At 39.9% G+C, this 22,864-nt stretch overlaps 2 protein-coding genes across 2 annotated transcripts in view; both read left to right on the top strand.

Moving 5' to 3' along the window:
- The window catches only part of rab11fip4b (RAB11 family interacting protein 4 (class II) b), a 54,386-nt gene extending 37,336 nt beyond the window's left edge, over window positions 1-17,050 (top strand). Inside the window, exons 4-16 of the mRNA XM_056371941.1 lie at window positions 3,054-3,307; window positions 3,555-3,740; window positions 5,240-5,374; window positions 7,290-7,325; window positions 8,444-8,543; window positions 9,118-9,221; window positions 9,454-9,594; window positions 9,928-10,009; window positions 10,876-11,013; window positions 11,204-11,362; window positions 13,243-13,323; window positions 13,781-13,924; window positions 14,504-17,050. Coding sequence (XP_056227916.1) covers window positions 3,054-3,307; window positions 3,555-3,740; window positions 5,240-5,374; window positions 7,290-7,325; window positions 8,444-8,543; window positions 9,118-9,221; window positions 9,454-9,594; window positions 9,928-10,009; window positions 10,876-11,013; window positions 11,204-11,362; window positions 13,243-13,323; window positions 13,781-13,924; window positions 14,504-14,620 — 1,677 coding nt within the window. The 3' untranslated portion in view covers window positions 14,621-17,050. The remainder of the gene's footprint in view (window positions 1-3,053; window positions 3,308-3,554; window positions 3,741-5,239; window positions 5,375-7,289; window positions 7,326-8,443; window positions 8,544-9,117; window positions 9,222-9,453; window positions 9,595-9,927; window positions 10,010-10,875; window positions 11,014-11,203; window positions 11,363-13,242; window positions 13,324-13,780; window positions 13,925-14,503) is intronic.
- A 934-nt stretch (window positions 17,051-17,984) lies between these two features.
- On the top strand, window positions 17,985-22,086 carry LOC130166616 (uncharacterized). Its single transcript, XM_056372309.1, has 4 exons — window positions 17,985-18,090; window positions 19,931-20,429; window positions 20,864-21,000; window positions 21,125-22,086. Exons 2-4 carry the CDS (start codon window positions 19,939-19,941, stop codon window positions 21,298-21,300), a joined length of 804 nt encoding a protein of 267 aa, XP_056228284.1. The 5' UTR covers window positions 17,985-18,090; window positions 19,931-19,938; the 3' UTR covers window positions 21,301-22,086.
- The last annotated feature ends 778 nt before the right edge of the window (window positions 22,087-22,864 follow it).

Raw genomic sequence — 22,864 nt, 5'->3', positions numbered from 1 at the left:
CTGGAGCAGGCGGGTACAGAGAGAGGCATACTGTAAACACACACACACACACACACACACACACACACACTCACACTCACACTCACACTCACACTCACACTCACACTCACACTCACACTCACACACACACACTCACTCTGTTATTTGTTGCTGTCCATCAATGTCTTTGCCCAAAACAAGGGAAGGATTAATTGGCAGCTTAAATGCACATGTGCAAACTGGTACTTGACTGCTCAGCATATATCGTTTCTATTTTTCTAGAACAATACTTGAGTGATGCTGGCACACATTCACCTGAACAGAGGAAAATAAAGCTTTTTCAAATACTTTGGAAAGAGCAGTGTAATTATATATAGCCTTCAGTAGGTGTATTGTACCAGTGTTGCACAAGCACAATGTAGAGAGAGTATATGTAGTTATTGAGAATGAAAGTATTAATAACTTACTACAGTTAGAGTTTTAACCTTAATTGTATTGTAATGTTATTTTGTTATTGCTCAACATCATCACTTCATCAGCTGTTAGCCGACTGTCCCCATGAAGTAAACATTTCCAGATCATGTAACATAGTCACAATATTAGGGAATTATTTCATACTGCATTTTGACTTTTTCTAACATTGTTTGTTTATACTTATATTATGTGAGCTAGGACTACATACGAAAAAACCTCCTCTTCTCTCATTCTCACAATAAGCGCAACAAGCCGCGTATCAAGCTGCCCACTGTGTTAGTTTGGTCAAGTTTCTGGATTCTTGTGGTGGAGTACAGAGGGGGGATGCTTATTTCTTTGCCACACACTGTGTTTCTTTTTCTGCTGAAGGGAAAAGAGACTGGTCTAAAGAATGCTAAAGAGACCTTTACCCGTCATTTTTTCCCCCCTGTTACTCAGCCTCAGACCCCATGCTGGCTGTTTGTAAAAGTGCAGATCCTCCGTTAATATGTTGAATAGCTACTTTTTGATTTAGTTGTATGTAAGCATGCATTTTGATGTGTGTGTGTGTGTGTGTGTGTGTGTGTGTGTGTGTATTGCTAATACAAATGTATTATTCAGATATGAACAGATAATGGGCTTTCAACCGATATGATCGTTCAAAGCGTTCCAATTTCCTTGCAGTAAAATTTGCAAGTTAGAAACCATCTCTAACATATGTGCATGCAAAATGGCAGAGAAAGCTTTTTAGATTTTTATCAATAAATTCCTTTATTTATTTATTTTCAACAACTTTGCATTCTTATAGGACTCCTCACATTATATAAACAATTCATTTGGCCCATTGCAATTTTGACTTGCATTTTCTGAGCATTAAACACATCTGCTCTATTTCCACTTTGTAAATCAGTTTAGATTAATTAATGTATTTATTTATTTATTTTTATTGTCATTATTATTATTATTAGTTTGTAGGTAGGGTTCAAATACAAATCATTTTTTCGTTATTTGACTTTTTAGCTTTACCTTCTGACAACTTTTGATGAAAGTCCCTGTTCACTTCCAGCATAAATCCAAATATATACAAATAGCTTTGTGTTACACCCTGGAATGGGATTGAATATCTGTTGTGCAGCTAAGACATCTAGATCAATGGAGTTTAAAAAGAAGAAAGGTCGGGGGGGGGGGGGGGGGGGGGTTGTGTGTGTGTGTGTGTGTTTGTGTGTGTGTGTTTGTGTGAGAGAGGGAGGGAGGGAGTGAATTGTAGTTGCTGAAATCTTTCAATGTAATGCTTGTAATGTCCAATAATTACCCGACTGTCCTCAAGCTGCATTGCTATCTCTCTGCCTCACCTACATCTTTTTTTCTTAATTTTCATTTTTCCTTTTCTTTTCTTGGCTGTGTTCGCTCTTTCGTCTCATCACTTGTTAGCTGTAGTCTTCTTTCCATACTCATTCTTCCTCTCCTACCTGCTGTACAGCCATAGCTTGATCCTGGTCTATTTCTCTCCCTCTCCACCTCTCTGTTACTCACTGTTACCCAACATATCACTCATCATTCTCTCTCTCTTTCTCTTGTCTCTCTGATTTTGTGGTCACCTGCCCCCCTCCTTCACTGTGCTCTGTGTTTCAGTTGTTCAGTCATGCTGAGATAAGTCCTTGTTCTCTGTTGCATTAGAGTTCAGCTGCTAAAAGAGTGAAACTAGATGGAGCGGGACCTGTGACCTATGACCATTTGCCCTTTCACCCTTGTAGCTCTCCAGCCCCCCAGTGTGAACTTAAGACCATTCCCACTGTGAAGGAATTCACTAAATGAGAAATCCACCCTAAAACAGAATCCACAAGTGTTAACCACGTTACCTGGAGCAACTTTGATTTTTGAAAAGCTCTCCCAAACCTCAAAGGTTTAAAAACCCCTTTGGCTGTTTTTGCTTAGTTTTTTTTCTTTCTTTTCATTTACACAGTCACAGCATGTCTTTGCTTGTAATGTATTGTTATTTTCAGGTTAGATTAAGATCCTATCAAATGCCATCATTTCATTTTGCATGTCAGTTGTACCATACATCTTCTGGGACACAATTTGAAATGATTTGGGTTATTTGCCTGTATGTTCACAGGTGCTTTGGAGATAATGAATGAGCTTTTTAGTTAACTGTAAAATATTTTGGCTTCATTCAGTGTCTTGGTTCAGAGGCCTGTATTAGCCTGTGTTTCTTTACATTGCTTTACATTTCTTTACATTTGGATGGATACTATGGGTTTAAAGACAGCAATCACTGGATTACATGTGATACTGAGAAAACATTTGATAATTATAACTGTGACACAAGATCTGAGGTTATAAGGAGACGATTTTTAAATTACGTGGATTTATGAACATGATTCTGTGAAATGTTTTAAAATGAAATGAAAGAAAAGAACAATTCCTGGTTACACGGGTTTCACTAAGAGGAATCCTGGCAACATCACTGTGGTAACAAAAACAGCCACGTTCAAGCTCTTACATGTTTCTGTTGTTACAGATCAGTGTTTATAAATTTTTTTTGTGAACTTACTCATAAACTCTCCTTCTCTCCTTTTGTTCCCCTCTCTCTTCTTGCGTTACTCGCTGTCTTTCTCCAGAGTGTAGAGGAGGACCGGGTTTGTCCGGTCATCATGTGCACGCGGGCCTATCCTGACCCCGTCCCTGAGTGCCAGCTGTTCCCGGGAGAGGTGGAGGAGCCTGAGGAGGAGGTGGCAGACGACGGCAGGGAGAGGGAATCAGACAGAGACAGTGCTGTGGAAAGCACCCAAGGGTCAGACACCTCCGACGGGCTGATCAGACCGGGCGACAAGGAAGACGCACTGGGAGATCTCTTTTTCCTGGGGAGAAGTAAGCACTGCTCTATATTTTCCTCTCTGTCTCACTGACTCCAGATCAGAAGGTGCTTCTAAGGTCAAATAAAAATGTGATGTTTAGATACTGGGGTACTTTTGTAATCATGCATCATCATTCATTTCAGATCAGAGTCTTGATTTACTTCTGCCATGACTTAAGCAGTGCCTTTGCTTTTATTTGACCCCCAAAAATGAAGATAATGAATACAGTGTGAGTGATACCAACTTCTCCCTCTTTTTCCTCAGGTGTGGTCATACTAGCATCTCAGTGACCTCTGACCTATCGACACGTTCCTCGGCTTCTCTGAACGAGGAGCAGTTTGAGGACTACGGGGAGGGGGACGAACCAGACTATACTCTCAGTAGTCCCTGTCCAGACGACGAGACTCGTACCAACGGATACTCTGACCTTGGCTCATCTGTTCCGTCTAGGTAAGAGAGAAGAAGAGAGTTTATTTATGCATATTAGTATGGTTCTGGAGTAAAAGGACATTTTTTGTGTATTTTATTGACAATATTTGTGTCTGCTTTATCTGTTATGACCACAATAAAAGTCATTTGGATATGAAGGCATGCACATTAGGATTCTGCCCTATCTTCTCCAAAGAAACTCTGAAGTTGTATCAGACTCTCTCATACTCTGCACATACAGTAGCCAAGTGAATAATCACAGATTGATAACCTCATTCACTGACTGCCGTTGTTCAAAGATATGCGACATGTTGTGATTTGGAAAAAATGCAGTACAGACAGACAGTAATTACAACACAAATAGCCTTCATTAGCCTATGAATGTATCTAATTACTATGCAGCTTTTATCTGTCTTCTTTCTGAATTATATTTCCTCGTAGCCATATAGCAAATGTTTCCTGGACTAAAGGTTGGGAACCACTGTGCTACAATGTGCAGATAATTACATTTCTGTTATGTGTTTGTATAGGCATGTGTGCTTTTTCTCAAAGGTAAAGTCATGATAAAGCAAAATGTAAAACACAGACCAGTTTCTGGAGCTTAAACTCTGTTAAATATATTTTACTTGAGTCTCTGCAGAATCGTTACCTGACTCATATTATTCCAAGACTTGACTGTAGAAGTGTATCTGAGGAGTTCTTGCCCTTAAGGCCACATTAATATTCATCAAAGGCCTGTATTTAATGGGATTAAGTCTCTCGGCTGATAGACTGGCAATACAGCTCCATGCTCCTTCCACGCATACCAAGCAGACAAAACTCTCCAAATGGAGTTGGCATGGAGATTTAAATTCAAAATGACGCCCAGATTTACAAGAAGTATTAGACAACTCAGCATGGGAAAGAAGTTAAGTCACAGTACAAAGTGGGTTAAAGGTACACTTGCTAATTTTGATGTAGTGCCCCTAAACCATAAAATTCCTCCCAAGTCATCAGTTTAAAAGTTGAGATTCTTAAACTCAGCTGTGAGCTGTGTTGACTTAAGCGTAAACAGTGTTCTAGGAGGAAATGATGGGATTTGGGAGAGTTACTGGAAACTGTAACAAAATCAGGGAGTGCTTGTAAAACTTTGATAGTGATAATGTATTGTGGCTTTTTGTTTATTTTGGCAACAAATCTGAAAATGAGGTCATAGTTTTGATGTCCTGACTTAAATGCCAACTAAACTACACACAGTTATATTTCTGGAGTAAAATATTAATTCCAAGTGCTAATACTAAGGTCCTAAAGGAGTTGTCTTTGACATCTCTCCCTCTCTCTTTTTCTGTTAGAGTTTAATTTTTATTTCTGTTATTTAGTGGCTTGCAGATTTCAAGGTGTCTTGGCACTGACAACGTGGTTTTTACACTCAAATGGTCTCTCACGAGCACATGTAATCAAAGCCAGTTCAATTTCAAATGACTTCTTCCAAGTGTTTTCATTGGCAGATGAAAACTGTGAGTGTCTGTGTGTGTTAACAGTGCAGGCCAGACTCCTCGTAAGGTGCGTCAGCATTACACCGGTGAACTGATGGATGTCTACTGTTCTCAGTGTAGCAAAAAGGTCAACCTGCTAAATGACCTGGAGGCCCGCCTCAAAAACCTCAAGGCCAACAGGTAGGACACACTCGCATGCACGAACACATAGCACAATATTACAAAAGACCTACACCCACCAAATCCCAGTACAGCTTCAATGAAGAGTCACGCTGTGGGCTGAGAAATGTTGAAACGTTTGTGCAGTCTTTTAGCCCTTTCCTGTCCTCAAACCTTTCCCGCTGACCACCATACTTTTGACTGTTAGCCCGTCAAGTCAAATCACCAGCATGTATTTGCTGACTGCAGTTCTTCCCTCCAGTTTTATTTAAACTAAACCTGATGGCAATTCCATACGGTGAATTAAACTGCAGCAGCCACACATCACCTGATTCCGCAAACAAAAGCCTCTAATTAAAAAAAAAAAAAAAAAAAAAAAAAAAAGGGTAGGGTGACATATTTCTGTGAAAAATTTGCATTAATTACCCTGGCAGGTCATTTTACACACAGCCATGGTACATTAAAAGACAATAACTTAATTATACATGACAGAGACTATACACCATGCTGTTTTTCACTGAGACAGAAACAAACATTGTTAGCTGCTATGTGTGAAGTATACACACAGTGTAATTTGATGTGCATTGTTTCACTAACATTAGGCCGCTTAGGGTGACTCAGGGGTTACTTTTTTTAGGGCTTTTTATTTAGTATGATTTAATAAGAATTATGTAATATTGGCAGGGAGGTGTAAAGTGTTCCTTCTGTTCCTCATGTACAAACACATCATCATCATTATCATTCACACAAACACATACACAAAGACTAATTGATTGTTATATAAGACTGTCACTCCCATGCTTACCTCACACCACTGTAATAGGGAAACTATTATTAGAAACATAATCCTAGGTGACCATTAATAGCTGTACAGTCTACCTGCAAACACAAGTGCACACACTCACCAGTGCAGGCACAGGATCATTTGAGAACAATACATTCTGTAGATAATGTTTTTGATTATAGTGTGCACTGTGAAGTCACCATTTCTCTTTGTTACTCTCTGCTGACTCTGCAGGATTTCTCCCTGGAGAGAAATGGTTTTATAATCCAACATGGCTCTCCCAATTAGACCTATACTTTCCCGTGAAGTTTGAAGTAGAGATAGGAACAAAGAGAGAGTTAGAGTGGAAAGAGCAAGAATGAGAGAGTGAGTGAGGTGTAAATGTGCAAGGTGCAAAATTTACTTTGTGAGCACGTAGGAAGTGAATCAGATGGTGCTGGGAATGGATTTTGAAGGTCAACTTCACTGTGACATCATAATGTTCTGCAAAAACACTCCTGGTCATTATTCAGAGCTGTAACTCAGGAACAGGAGGAGAGATTGTTGTCATATTTCCTGCAATGTGAATGGTTGGCAGAGGCATACAACTGCGAGGCAGTAATTCTAGTTAAGTAGCCAGATAAGTACATGACATGATCAACTACACACATCATAATCATTAGGAACTAACAAATTTGGATCGACACAACAGTCAGAAACACGCACAAAGCCAATTCACATGGATGTGACCATGATCATTGTAGTATTTCAACAAGAGTAGATGATATCAGTTTTCTGTCTACATCAACTGACATTTGTATGACCCAACAGTATGTTTGCTCAGTTTTGTTAATCCAAAGCGAAACTCAGAACAGACCGTCTGAGCATCAAACTGAGAGTATTCTTGAGTTTTTGTCCCCCTGAGACAGTTGCTGAGCAAACATAAACCCCTGCTCACTGAACCAGCAGTGAAATTGTATTAACATTGACAATGTCCTTCAGTGTTTCTTTTCTCTATCTGTCTCCAATGTATCTAACTGTCAAACTGAATAGCCAGAATCTTAATTGCCATCAGCAGTTATTTCGAGTGTACTGTTGAGCTGTGAGTCTAGACATATCAATGGCAATTCACTGTAAAAATAAATGTCTGTCATTTTGTTTTTCCCTTTGTAGCCCCAACAGGAAAATCTCCAGCACTGCTTTCGGAAGGTAGGCCACTTACGTGTGTGTGTGTGCGCGCGCGCCTGTGTTTGTCTAAAAAGAAGGTCATTCACGTCCTGTAATCTTTGTGTTTATGCATTATACAGTCTGTGCTGCACGTGTTTGCTGTATTTGTTGACACAGACACACACACACATACACACACACACACACACACACACACACACACACACACACACACACACACAGTGAGATTAGAAGTCACTGCTTCCTTATCACTCAGCTGCCCGACCATTGTGCTCTAACAGCCAGTTAATTACTAACTAGTTTTGTCAGAGAAAACACAGGATGTCTTGATGAAATTAATCTGATCTGTAACCAGGCATGCTGTAAAATCTGTTGTTTTTGTTCTGGGGCTGAAGAAAAGAGTCTGGACATCAGGTTTTCAGGGGCAGACACTTCATGGCCTGTTGGTCTGTACTGGCTGAGATGTTTTGTATCTAGGCTTTTGTCCTATTTCCACCCACAGTAACTGAGTTATACTGACAGAATGAAAATGGCCTGTCAGACCTGATCTATGTATTCAATATAAGGTTTGGCTCTCTCCCTGTTCCTTCTACTGTCCTCTCTGTCTGCTTTGATTATGTCTTTCACTTTATTGCTCTCTTTATCTGTTCTTCTGCTCTTTCTCCTTTGTGTTGCCTCTCTCCTCTCCTCTCCTCTCCTCTCCTCTCCTCTCCTCTCCTCTCCTCTCCTCTCCTCTCCTCTCCTCTCCTCTCCATATTACTAATCTCAGTAATGGAGCAGAAGCTTGATGTTCTCTCAAATAATTCCATCAGTGATAAGGGAGGCAGCTGTAGTCACATCTTGGCATGGAGGTCACACTTGACACAGTCAGATATACACAGACCTGTGAGTGTGTTTCTGTGTGTGCCTTTGTGTGTACTAATTTTAATTCTGTTTGTCAGCTACTCTTCTTGGCACTGTCCTATATCATCTATCTTGCAGTAGAATCACTGCAGGGCAGAGCACACTTACATTCAGTCTCTCACACACACACACACACACACACACACACACACACTAAGAACTAGCTGGTCCTCACCTGGATCTATTCTCATCTGGTGCTTCCTCTGAAGTTTGTGTGTCCCTCTGTGTTTGAGCAGACAGCTGCTCCACAACAGCAACTTGAGCAGCAGTAACGGCAGTACAGAGGACCTTTTCCGAGACAGCATCGACTCCTGTGACATCGACATCAATGAAAAGGTATGAATATGTTTGTCCTTTGTGTGTGTACAGCTTGTTTGGCCATATGTTGATCTGTGTCAATCTGTGACCTTTATTTAACTAAGTTCTTTTAAGCACTAAATAGATGCCCATGGGAAGTACTAGCTCTTGCTGTTTCTGTGTGACTACTGCAAACCCATAAAAGAATAAACATCTCACCTTCAGCTTTTTTTTTTTTTTTTTTTTTTTTTTTTTTTTTTTTTTGCACTGTTAGCACTAAAATCACAGAGAGTGAGGACATGTTCCTGATGGATGCACAGCTTAAGTTGAGAATGCTAATTTACATGATCTCTGTCAGGATTCCTCTTACGTCTGCAAAATAAAGGAATATATGAATATTGTTTATACTTTTCAAACCTTCAAAACCTTGTAAATTGCTGTTGGTTAAATTATCTTAAATATTGCTCCATAAAGCTCCATATAGCTCCTTGACCCCTAAGCCATTGAGGGACCCCGAGCATTGATCATTTTAAATCCCTGAATATAATTATTAAATTTGATAATGCGTATAGTGTAAATTCAGCTTTCAAAGAGCTGTCTCTGTTTCCATCAGGTGAGTTTTCTGGAGAAGAAGGTGGCAGAACTGGAGAATGAGATTCTGACGAGCAGTGAACTCAAGTCCAGGCTGAAGCAGGACAACACACAACTAGTACACAGGTACAGTCAGAAAGCTGCGTTTCAGAAATGCATAACATTTATTTTAGCACAAATAAGTCAGAACTGTATCATACAAATCATTCTCCGTTACTTCTCATTGCTGAAAGAAGAGTCCCCCCCAAACAACTAATCTTGCAGGCATAATGCAACTGAGTATAGCAGTAATTTGGTCCTCACACTCAGCTCCATTATGATGGTGGATTGAATTTGTGTGACGTGTTCATCATCACAGGGTTCATGAGCTGGAGGAGCAGCTGAAAGACCAGGAGACACGAGCAGAACAAAATCTGCAGGAAGGGCTAAGACGACATCGAGAGGCCTACAGCAAGATGGAGAGAGACATGACCACACAGACAGAGCTGCTGACCAACCGGTGAGACACAAGTTTTCTTTGTATCTAAATGCATCAGTGTTGTAATAGTGAAGCTGAGAATACATTTTTTTAATATGGTAGAATTAGATAAGGTAGCGTTGGTGGTAAATCCCCTGGATATGGACATTAACATGCCTGCTTGTTAAGAGAAAATACAGAATGTATAACCGTATGCTAAACAGAGCTCAGACATCCCTCCTGGGGTTTGTCAGCTGCATCTGGAGCCGCAGCATGTACTGTGGTTGTTTGCCTAAAACAGTGACTTAGATGACTATGAAACACACTCATTTTCTATAAAAAAGTACACTGACATACCGGATTTTGTGTTCTTAGAGTTAAGCAATTGGAGGATGAGAACAATGAGATGACTCTTAACATGTGCCGACTGAAGTCACAGACAGAGAAACTGGATGAGGTAAGCCATATTCTTTTATGTTGTTCATCTTTTCTTTATCGTCTTTAATTTTGCATTTGTATCAGGAGCAACTCTCCAGTTAGCCGCCTGTTTCTCTTTCTAACATACAAGGTCTCAGTAATTTCCATATTCACAGTTGTCAGTTTTCTTAATAGTCAGATGTTGTTCACCATGTGCGCACACACACACACACACACACACACACACACACACACACACACACACAGATTATGAGGAACTGTATTTCTTGCAGTATATTTTACAGGATGAGATGTTACAGACATTCACTTGGTGTTGAACCACACCTCTGTTTTGGGAAAGTAAATGTAAATGACACCAAACCTGACAGTTGTCAACTCTGCATGTTGTTGAATGTACAACCAAAGGTGTGACAGAAAATAGAAAACTTGCTTGTATATGGAATTTTCTTGAATTAATGCACTCTGAAAATCTCTGATACCGAAAACCAGTGTGGTTTAATAGTATGGTAAATGATAAATGGACTGCACTTGTACAGCACTTTTCTAGTATCAACCGTTCAAAGTGTTTAGCAATACTTACCACGTTCACCCTTTCACTCACACATTCATACATCACACCCATACACACACTCGTACACTGATGGAACAGCCATCAGGGGAAATTTGGGGTTCAGTATCTTGCCCAAGGACACTTGGACATGCGGACTGGAAGAGGTGGGGGATGGAATCACCCACTTGATTAATGGATGACCTGCTCTAACTCCTGAGCCACTGCAGCCCCATATATATCCAAAAGAGTCTGTAAATGGAATAGAAATAACTAAAACACAAATAAAACAAAACAAACTTTAAACCATAATTGTGTGTGTATGTGTCCATCCACAGGAGAAGCAAAGAATGACAGACAAGTTGGAGGACACCAGTCTGCGTCTGAAGGATGAGATGGACCTCTACAGGAAAATGATGGACAAACTGAGACAGAATAGACTCCAGTTCCAAAAAGAGAAAGAAGCCATGCAGGAGGTGAGTGGGATTATTTTATGCAATCAGACACACACTCATGCACACACACACATTAAGCAAGGTGGTTTGTTTGTTTCACTGCTCACTTTATTTCCTGTCTTACTCTTCTCACTGCAGTTATGTCATCTCATACACCTACAAAAAAACAGCATTGACATTATATAACGTTCGTCCTTTATCTTTTGCGTAGCTGATAGAAGACCTGCGTCGAGAGCTGGAACATTTGCAGCTGTTCAAGCTGGAGACAGAAAGGCCTGGCCGCAGCCGCACCTCCTCCTCCAGCCTGGCGGACTTCAACAGCAGGACCAGGGAGGTGGAGCTAGAGCATGAGGTCAAGAGACTCAAACAGGTACTGATGAAAGGCACTTTTCAAATACATCATTGTGCATGGTCAGCTCAGTAAGTATTACAGCTAGTGGTTTTCAGGGATTTCTGTATACTGAGTGTGCTTTCAGATGCTGAGATGATGATAAAAGGCTTTCACATAGATTCAGGATCCTGAATCCAGGATTGCTGGTCTGTTATTGAAAGATAATACCTGTTCAAGTGTAGGCTGCATTGAAAGGCAGTGTCTCAAAGTGATCTACATAATTATCTGTCATACATTTAATGCAGCAAATATATATTATATTTAATTTCTCACAGGATACTCAACAAGGTTCATCGAAGTGTCTCGAGTGACCAGTTGTTTTTATTTATTCCAAATGTAGAAGAAATAATTTTACTCGTTATCATCGCCTTGATTTTCAAAGCGTATCTCAGTTTGAGCTTCATGCCACTGACTGTACTCTGTAGCATGTCTCTGACTCTTTATGAGCCCCTCTAGGAGACTGCAATTTTGTAATCACCCTGAAAAAATATTCAACTAATCACTGCACTATTTCTGAAAAGAAATCTTTCATACACAATGACCAAATTACAGTAGAGCCTTGCATTTTTGGCCAACCATCCGTGTTTTCCATAAAATGGCACAGCTGCAGTACAGAAACAGTACATTACACTTATATTACAACCAACTCTGAAGCTCCTGGAGGACATACATGCACAATGATTCAGATAGTTTCAGATGATACAGTTCACAGATTCATACTCGTGTTATATTTATCCCTGCAGAACTCACTGCACTTAACCTTGCTCTTACAGGGAGTGGTTTCCATTTACCACGATAAATTGGTTGCATACTGCCTGGGGAAACTGAAACTGTGTGCTACTTTCATAAAATAAGGCCCACTTTTGGTGTTTTTGTGGCCGTAGACGCTAGGTGGACCTGAGATACACACTCTGAAGGAGGTTGGGTTCAGGCAAAAATGATCACATGATCAGTAGGATTAGTGGCTGGTAAAGATCACAGCCAATCTCACTGGCTCCTTTCATTACGATAAAAATCCTCTTGAGGAAAGCAGCACTCGACATGATGTACTGATGGTAATGTAATGCAGAGTCCAGTGGAGCTTAACTTCATCACAAATTATGAGAATATGAGCTGCAGAGGGCATTGAGTATGTTCTGTATGTCTCTGTTCTTTAATTTCAGTTCTCTGAAAAACAATGACATTTGCCTCACGTGTATCCAGTTAGAGACTCAAATGTCACATTACTCTCTCCAGCCTCTGCAGTGTACGGACCTGGTGCAAAGTAAACATGTGAGATAGGGGAGTAGATGAGTGTTTTTCAGAAGTCCTCTGTGATAAGACTAGTGAAAGTAGATATTAACACTCTTTGAAGTTGTATAGAAGATGGGTCTGACTCACATGTAATGGAATGAATTATAAATTATGCTTCCAAGTTCCTGGGCCAAAAGAAAGGGCAGCATAAAGGGGACAAGTTACCAAAGCCACCACGCCTTGAGGTACCTTTTTAAGTGATACATAGTCAGTCAGTGAGAATTGCTGATTCGCACAGTGTGTGCATTTTATCAGGGACTTCAGATGATAAGGTCCATGGCCCCTTGTAGCCTCGGGCCAAACTTGTCACACTAAGTGCAGGCAAGCAAGAAGGGGATGATAATAGTTTTTATGATCTTCAGTCTGCAGATATTTTTTCATGTCATTCTTTATATCAGCTTATTCCAGCAGTTTTAGATGGAGAACAATTCAATGTGATTGTCCATGGTTGGACAAATTATCAAGCGTGTATACAGACACTGCCCTGTAACATCCGCAAGAAGGATAAACTCATTATCTCATACTTGCCTGTGCGCCTCTGTAAATGTCTGTATGTGTGTGTCCAGCGATTTGTGTCCCAGGACTTTCTTCCCCCTGAATTCCAGCACCTGGTGTTGTCTGGGGCTTGGCTCCGTCCTGGTCTGATGGTAAAACTGTTTCTGTGACCTTTGACCTCCCAATTAACCACTAATCACAATGGGGTAGAGTGAACTTGCCCAAGCTGAATTGGGGTCAGTGTTGCGGTCCCCGTACTAATGGTTAAGGATAAACAAGGGTGAAGCAAACTGACCTCTTGTCAGCACTCAAAGGCAACTTAATCATGGAGCTTTCATAACACACTCGACAAAGCAGGGGAGCAGTTTGTTCTGTAACACACATAACCCGTGTTATGTCCTGTAGGTGTTGCCAAAATAGATGCCCATTGCTGTGTTTGCTGCTGGATGAGGTACCAAGTGCAGTGTTTTTGCGTATGGGTTGAGTGAGGCTTGAGTAGTGGCCATTAAAAAAACAAAACATTATCATCCCTGCATGGTCCAAATACTTATCTCTCATTCTCTTCCTATCTCTCTCTCTCCTCTCCTTCCCACCCTTCTGTATTTTTAGGAGAACCAGAAGCTGAGGGAGCAGAACGATGAGCTGAACGGTCAGATCCTCAGCCTCAGCCTATATGAAGCAAAGAACCTGTTCGCCACGCAGACCAAGGCCCAGTCCCTGGCTGCAGAGATAGATAATGCCTCCAGAGACCAGGTAAAATCAGGCTAATATACAGAATATATTGTACATACTGAGAATGCAGTGCAGTTAAACTAGTTATTCTTTTATGACAATGAAAATGGTCATTTTACTCTACTCTTACTATGATTCTGTGACTGCATTGTCGACTGCTCTGCGACCAATAAGTTTCTTCAATGGAGCAGGTTTATAGGATCCTTACATACAGCAGTTAGAATGTAACTGTAATTTCCAGGACATATCTCAGCATGATAGTGTTCTAGATATTACACTATTGTAGAGTTGAATCTATTATGCATAAAATGGAGGCCACCATGGCTATATCACACACATAGGCTAAATAAACTATCCATGCATAAAATTGAATAACTTGAAAGCAAAAAATCTATAAGCAGCAGCATTTATCTATTGTCCTCCTAAGAAGAGAATTTTGATGTTGTCATTATTTAACATAGTGTATTCTTGCACCAACAAAAGTATTGGGTCCCCAAATCAACCAAGGAGCTCTTGTGTAACAATACAATTAGTAAGACCATAGTGTGCATTGTTAAAAAAAAAACGGAAATGAAAATGTGATATATTTCTTTCTCGCAGTTAATGGAAGCCCTGAAGGAGCAGGAGGAAATCAACTTGCGTCTGCGACAGTACATGGACAAAATCATCCTGTCTATCCTGGACCACAACCCCTCCATCCTGGAGATCAAAAACTAGCAGTGACTCAACTGGAATGAGAATCGTTCTTGAACTCGGAGAATGAGGATCATTCCAGTTGTTTGATCAGAACCTTAAAACCGAGTCGGGAGTCTGTACAGGAAAGCAGAGAGAGGCAGAGCCTGTCTTGGAAACGGGGACATATAAATAGACATGCATCGCCCCCTGCTGTTTGTGGCAGGAAGAGAACTTCTCTTGCAGCGAAGGCTGAGTGTGATCCTACACAGAACTAAAGAGCCAGTGATTGCTGGCAGACTGTAGGTCATACTACTGTGACTCTTCATCTCGATCTACCCTGTCTTGTTTTTATTCTGTCTATGCTGTGAACTCTAGTTACTGTTACAACTTTGATCTCACAAGACAAAACTGGTGATTTCTTCCCAGGAATATCCTGCGTTCATCATTCTTTATGAGGATCGACAAAGTCTCTTGATGTACTACACTGGACATAATTTTGTCGGGCACAAAAACTGGAACAATGTCAGAAACCTGACGTGGATTCTACTGTATCCTGATGTAATATTAGCTGACAGTTTGGTACGCGGACAGGTTGGCAAGCAGACTGTAAACCTGAGTGAGACAGACATGAAGGCAGGCCAGTTCACCGTTGCCCGATCTGTAAACTGCCAGTCTCTTCTCCTCTTTCATGTAGGTGTTCTCTGAATGCATGTGACATACGTGGACAAGCAGGTGTTAAAAGAAGAGTGAGATAGGAGGCAGAAGTGGTCAGTGAAAGAAAAGAAGAAGGTCTTAATTATAAGCTGAAAACAAACAACAACAGTGTTTTCTCTAAAGAGGTGGGGAGTCAGATGACAAACCATGGATGCTAGCAAAGGAGAGTATTGGTGAAGTCTGTGAGGGTTAATTGAAGGTGAGGATTAATGTTTTTTGTTTATTCTTGAGAACATGTCTTCCAGGAACATTGAAACAGCACTTGCAGTGTCAATCAGTCCAATAGTGAATATTTTTCACTGAGAAGTGGCCCTTAGGTTGGTTAAGATGAGTCGCAGATGAGTGTCACTTTACGGCGCAGAAGCTGCAACCAAGGAGTGTCTTTAAACTGTAACTTCTGTGGCTGCTATTTGCTAGCAAAGCATGAGCTGGAAAAGATGCTCTGTTGCTAGCAATAGATCCAATGATGTTGCACAGAAATGTAATGATATGAATGTACAGGATGTACGGTGGATTTCCATCGGAGTGACTGGTAGCCATTGTAACATGGTTTTACTGAATCATCTCTCTATGCTCAGTGAAATCAGCTCAGATACTGGATGTGAGCGTCCATCAATTTTAGGTGCAAAAGACTGGATTAGCAATCTCATTGAAGCCTACAGGTTGCAGATTGTAGTTAATGCCCCGATGGCTCTCTGAAACTCTAATACTGTAAATATCATGAATGTACAACTTGATATTTCACTCTCTGTGTGGCCAAAAAGGCCTTTCGAATTCAAATCTGTACTTGATTAAGTTGTAACATGTGTACAGTATTCTGTACTGTAATGAGGAGGTCATTGTTTTAGAGGGGAAACAATTGCAATCTGCTGTGTTATGTAATTATTCTAAACATGAGTTTTGCTTCCTTGCACAAAAAAAACCTTTTTGTTTCTTTTTGCATGGTTCACGTTTTCTTCTGTCTGTGCCTTTTTTGAGGACATTTTTCAAGATGACGTTGCTATAGATTTACACAGTTTTTGGAGGTACATTCTATGTCTATGTCTCACATATTTTCTTGACTTGTAAATGTTGTAATTAAATAGTGATAATTTGTATTCATGTGCCACTCACCACTCTTTTTCAGATTGATACTATGAAATCTATTTTATACAGTTTTATCACAGAAGAACTTGTGATTGCTTAGGTGTCCTATTAGAAAAGCAGTATAGCACAATGCTTTGTATGGTACGCAAACCAGGTTAGCAATTTGGGAATATTTTGTCGGTGTAAAATTTTTTTTTTAATGCAGTGGGGGATGTTTAGTTGCATTTCTCAGCTCTTTGTTAGAAGGTCCACTTCTTTTAGGTTTGCTTTAAAATGGCTTTTTATATGGTTGTAAACTGTCTTCCTAACGTAACCTAAATGGTGAGCATTATGAGCTATATTGACTTATTTACCAGTACAGTACCTGCTGACTTGTGTCCTGTTTTGCCTCACAAATCTTTTCACTCTATAGCTGCTTGTGCCATCCTATATTTAAAAAAAAAAAAGAAGAAAAAAAAAAGAAATCAACAGTACGTTGAGCTGTCACAAACACTTTTCTTGTAGCTCTTAAAATTTTAATTATTAGGGCTATCCAATGCAATGTAGTCACTAGAAATGGCAATAAAAATGACTTTGGCTGTGATGCTGTCTCATGAAATTTCATAATTTTTAACTGCTTTTTTTGTCCTCATGCCCATTTATATAATAAACTATAATTTCTAAAACATGAAACCACTTATTTTGTTCTTTCTGATTTGATTGCATGATTTGTTCCAAATGCACAATCACAGTTTTATTATGTGTATTCTACTTTCTTTCAGTGATTATGACACATTTCAGAGTACTCACTGGGGGTTTTATTGTTCCAATGTTTAGACAAGCTTGCTTTACATGTACACATTATTATGTCTCCAGGCCGCTTGGAACATATGATTCAAGCAAAGTCTATCCAAGGTCATTTGTTTTAATAATGTAACATGCCAGGTACTGTTTTACCATATTTTTGGGCATAGACAGACAGGAGGCATAGTTCTATCAAATTATCTATATACCCCAATATTACACTCATATGTGATAGATGGACACTAAAATGCTGCTGCAACGGAAGAAATTGAAACCTGAATGCAAAGATTTGTTACCATTCAGTCGACAGGAGTTGGATTGAGTTGAGGTCAGGCATCTGTGCAGGACAATCAAACTGAGGAAACAATTTCTTTATGGACCTTGTTTTGTGTCATGTTGAAACAGTAAAGGGCCATCTGAATGACCTAGCATTAAGATTTGCCCAAATGCCAGGAATAAGAGCCCCAGAACAAAAGGACACAAACATATATGGACAGGACAAGTAGTTTACATTCATTTTGTTCAGTTATCATAATGAAAATCAATGACTTCTTTGAATGCATTGTTTACACTAATTCCACTGCAGTGCTGGGGGTCATTTATCTAAACTATGTACTGCAAAGAAACAAACTGCAAACAGAAGCAATCAATCATGCAACAAAAAAAAATCAGCTTCCAAGCCCACATGGATTGGTGTTTGATAGTCAGAATATACTGTAATGAGGTTTTCGTTTGAGGTAATCTGCTTTAAACTGGATATAAAAGCCGTAAAAACCCAACCAGCTGTACAAATATGACTTTTGTTTAGTGTTGTTGCGCCCCCTGTCGGGCGCACCATCTTTCGCCCACAAGTTCGAAGGCCCCACAGTGGCCGTGGGTCACTGAGCTACACGGGGGAGATGTGCTCCGGGCTTTGGGCTACAGTACAGGTAAGAGGTCGCTAGTTTAAACTGACGGAATTTAGGATGTATTGTCAAATTATGAGATTGATTTTGTTCACTGATTCGTTATCGTCCCCATGGTAAAGCACATTAACTGTCAACAGCCGGAAAGATGTCAGGTGTCAATCACGTCGCTAGCTAATGGGAGACATTAGCAGGTGGCTAAGTTAGCAGCCACCTGGCACAGGGAAGCCAAAGTTAGTTGACTTCTTGAATGTACAGCTGTGAGTTTAGCTGCTATTTTCCATTTAAATTCATTTTATATTTTCTAAAATAATCACACATTCCGTGATCGAAAAGGAGGAGGGAGAAGAAATATCTTATCAATACCAGCCCCGCTGTAGAACAAATAACTAAAATGGCTTACCACTTATGGTCTTCCAATCTGTTGACACACACACACACACACACACACACACACACACACACACACACACACACACACACACACACACACACACACACTTAAAGTAAATATTACTCAGGAATATCTGATTGCTTTACAGGGAACATAGCTAACCTTATTTAGCTAACTGTCTCAAACAACTGGATGAGATGAGAACTGGATGCCTCTCAAAGACGAAGCTGGTGAAATTCCGTATTTTTGTTATTGTCAACAATCAAAAGTCCAAAACCAACAGTGCCTTGGTCCGTTGGCACTCGGCCTACAGTGTATTTGTTCCTACTGCAGACATAAATCTTTTTTTTTTTTTTTAAATGGATCATAAAAATATAGTTTCATTTAAAAAATAAAAAAAGAAGGCCCTGTAATTCTCTCAAACAGCTGGGCGCTGTAGCTTATAGTAAATAGTAAGTTACTCAAACATGAATAAAAAGTGCATTTAGGGAACTATTTTAAATTGAGGATTAAAACATGTGAAGTGCTGACATGGGAGCATGTGGAATTGACTAAAAACAACACTTTCATTTTAATGAAGGAACATGAAACAGTGTGATTCACTATGTTTTGAACACTTTGAACATCAGTTGAAGTTCTGATTATTTCAACTTTGTGTCTGAGAAATCATGTTTGTCAGTTTGGTATGACAACTGGCTCAAATACTACAATACCCATGAGCCCTAGTCACTGCATAAGATGACATAGTTGCCTAATTTATCTAACACTTATCATCAGAATCCAAATGGATTTAAACAACTGAACGTGTTTACGGGTCTCTATAAAGCGTAATCTTTTTCAACATTTGTGGTTTACACAACAGAAGTGCAGTTGTTCATCTTGGAGAGTTTCATACCCATCTTACCCTTGGCGGTGCTCCAACTGCAAGTCATCTAACATTCAACAATTCCTGTTAATGGAGCAGACTTTCACTTCCATAACCCTGAGTGGCCAAAATGACTCGTTCCACTTTGCTACTCTATTGACTATAGCTTTGCAAGTGCATCAAAAACATATTGAGATTAATGGAAGTGTATGTTAAAGAGTATTGTTATCTATCCTACATTCAAAGACACACTGATTGCATTTTAATTTTTGTACATTTTCCAGCAGATTAAAAAATATCCCAAAGTGTTAGTTTGATGAATTGGATTTATTATTATTTTGGGTTTATTGTTTTATTTTTTTTGACCAGTCTAACCCAGATGTATTAAGTACAAAGAGGCCTAGATCAGGGGACTCCCAGAGGGATTATCCTCTGGGGATCATAAATGTACCAAATTTTATGACCCAGTAGTTGCAAATTATAATCTTGTCATGAATATCTACAGTTATTGATGGTATATCAATGTTCTATAGTTCTACAGTGAAAATAGTTCATTAGTTACATTTCTGATGACTTTTATCAAACCTTCCATCTGTACATTACAGGTGACGCGATGCCTCAGACTGATATGAACTTCGAGGGCAGAAGAAGAGGAACACTTTGCAACACCTGTAGAGCAAATGGTCTGGTCAACGGTCAGGCCCCAGGCACAGGTTTGGTTAATGGAGCTGCTGCTCATAATGGCTACCGAGCTACTGCCACCAGAATCAGTGAGAGCACGCCAGCTGGCACACCAAATGGTACCAAACCACAATGCATGGTTAATGGCTATATTAACCACGGGCACAAAGGCAAGCGTACAAAAGCAGCGCTCCCAAGGACACTCGGGAAACAAGGAAGTGCGATTTCAGCTGTGACTTATCCCTCAGCAGCTGGCAGGGTCATCAGGAGAGACAGTCCACGTTGTATCTCAGTCAATGGGGCTGCCAGTCTAGACACTGTTGCTGTGCCCAATAATTCTGGCCAAATGGCACCAGAGAGATCCGCCCCGTCACCAGCAGCGAAGAACCAGAGAAGGAAGAAGAAATTCAGACATAAGAAGAGGTGAGCCTTCTACCTTTTTGAATAAATCATTCAGTCCAAAATGCTCAGTCATTCATTCATTATTATATATATATATATATATATATATATATATATATATATATAAGGCTACAGCCAGCAGCAGCAGTCGCTTTGTTTAGAGCATAAAGACTGGAAATAGGGAAAACAGCTAGGCCAAGAGATAGTCCTGCACATAACCTCCTGTAAAACCACAAATTGTTGTTTTTACATGTTGGTCCTTGGACAGACTAAGCAAATAAGATATAACATGTTAATTAGTGAACTTTAGAGTCGCTGGTTGCCTTCTTAGCCTTCCTAAGCTTATGGTGAGAAAGCAAATAGATCTGGCTAACTTGCCTTATAAAACTGTCACACTGCAAAGAAGAAATTGGCCTCATTTTGAGTTGTTGAAGTCGATCTGTCAACTTCTATAGAGAGACTGAAGTCGTCTGTCCGGAGAACTCTACGCTGCCGTTGGTGCCACCACAAGAGGAGGAAGACTGGGAGAATGAGGTCCAAGAGATCACAGTCACTGACTGGGAAAAGCTGTGTTTTGGGGTCCAACCATATGGTAAAGAAAAAAATATTTAAAGAACACAATAGTCTGTTTTTTTAAGAAAGGTTTTAGGAACTATTCTTAGGATTTCGATCAGGCCAGGTACAGCTGATTTACCAGTATTTTGTGCCTCTTTCAGGTCCAGAAGATGTGCTCCATTTTTCTTTACGGGATTTGACACTTAAGCAAACGGATAGAGTTGCCCTGCTGGTAAGAGCCAATTACAGCCCAGCCGCACGCCACCCACGTCCTGTCAAATGGACCTGCTACAACATTCCCACTGAGCCAGACCAGTTCGCAGATGCTGACGAGTAAGCCAGACATATGCTGTTGTGTTAGAAGAATGGTTGAAATTGGTGTTCACTTACCAAATTAACTGTTGGCCCTTTAGTTAGCCCTTAATGTCACTGTGTAGATTTTCTGGTCATGTGACCTATTTGAGGATCCCAGATAGCACCCATGCTTAGAATATTGGTTTAGTGAGCATCCTCCTTTTTTCCTCACCTAAAACATTAGTGGAAGAAATAAGGTTTAAATCTATGCAAATCAATTCAAAATCAAGTAGGGTAAAGCTATCATAGGTCAAAGGTTGTAGGGTGGATTCTAGGTTGAAATAAGATTGTTTTTTTTATCATAGGTATTATTTTATATTTTATATTCAGATTTTATATTTGTTTTATCTCGCAAAATATTAATTTGTTAGGCTTTTGTGATCTTAAGGAATGATTTTAGTTAACTACCATACTTCAGTGACTCGTTACTGAAAATGGTCATGCATTTGCTGTTCGATTTCATATCTTCATAATTTTGCCAGTTTTTCAAAATCTATAAAACTAGTTTTTATATTCAGTTTTTTGTGTTTTAAAACCCCTGAAATTGGAACACTGTTGTCATAATAAGTTGCTCTTTTGAGCGATTATTGGATCAATTGAATTGTTTATAAATTGCACGTGTTCACAACAAGTACATGAGGGAACTATTTTAATTTGGGGCAGCAGACCTTACCAAGAAATTATGGTTTGATTATGTAACAACAACAAATGGTTACCTGCCTGTTCAGATCTTCATTTTCATAACCACAATAAATCAATTTTTCCTCTATGTTGTGCTCAAACCTTGTGCATGCTCATCTTCACTATGTCACTGCTCCAGTCAAAATGGGGTTCCCCCCTGTAGCAGAGTGAGTAGGCCCACCTCTGTTTTTCATCTCTTTGTCCCATTTAACCACATGAACCCACGAATTCACTCATATTACCTGGTTGAAATCCTACCGAATGAGAAGCTGAAAACCTGAGACGCAATGACAGTTTTTGGCCACTAGATGGGGGAGATGGTGTAAGGTTTGGTTTTCTCTTGAGTTATTCCACACACCTTTGGGAGTTCAGTGAGTTCATTCCCAAGGACTTGGGAGACACAGGCGCTTACTTGCATACTGCTCAATCCTCATTTTACACTGGTGTTTCATTCAGAATGCAACAAAAGAGAGGAGTTGCAGGCGACTCTTACCGAGCAGTTTAATGTCATCTAGTAATACTAAATCATTCATGTCCACAGACACCATGTCAATAATAGATTGAGGTCATAATCTCCAGTGAAATCTACAGCCATACACTCTGATGAGACTTTGTAGTTGCATTTTAAGTAGAGCTCTGTGGTATTTTTTTCTTTCACACACAAGTATGTAACATCAGATCCATCACTTTCAAAGAGATGAAATGGCTTTTGATGTTCCCCAGCCCTCTGTGAGAATTTCATTGTTGATGTTAAGGGTGAATGTGACTGGAGGAATGGTGATAATAGGGAAAGATGATGATATTGTTGTACTTTTTTTTGGTGTTTGCAGACTGCAGACACTTAACACAGGGGTCACTCGGCACTT

Source organism: Seriola aureovittata, chromosome 3 (assembly GCF_021018895.1).
Source record: "Seriola aureovittata isolate HTS-2021-v1 ecotype China chromosome 3, ASM2101889v1, whole genome shotgun sequence".
Taxonomy (NCBI): Eukaryota; Metazoa; Chordata; class Actinopteri; order Carangiformes; family Carangidae; genus Seriola; species Seriola aureovittata.
This window is presented reverse-complemented; position numbering and strand designations above follow the sequence as displayed.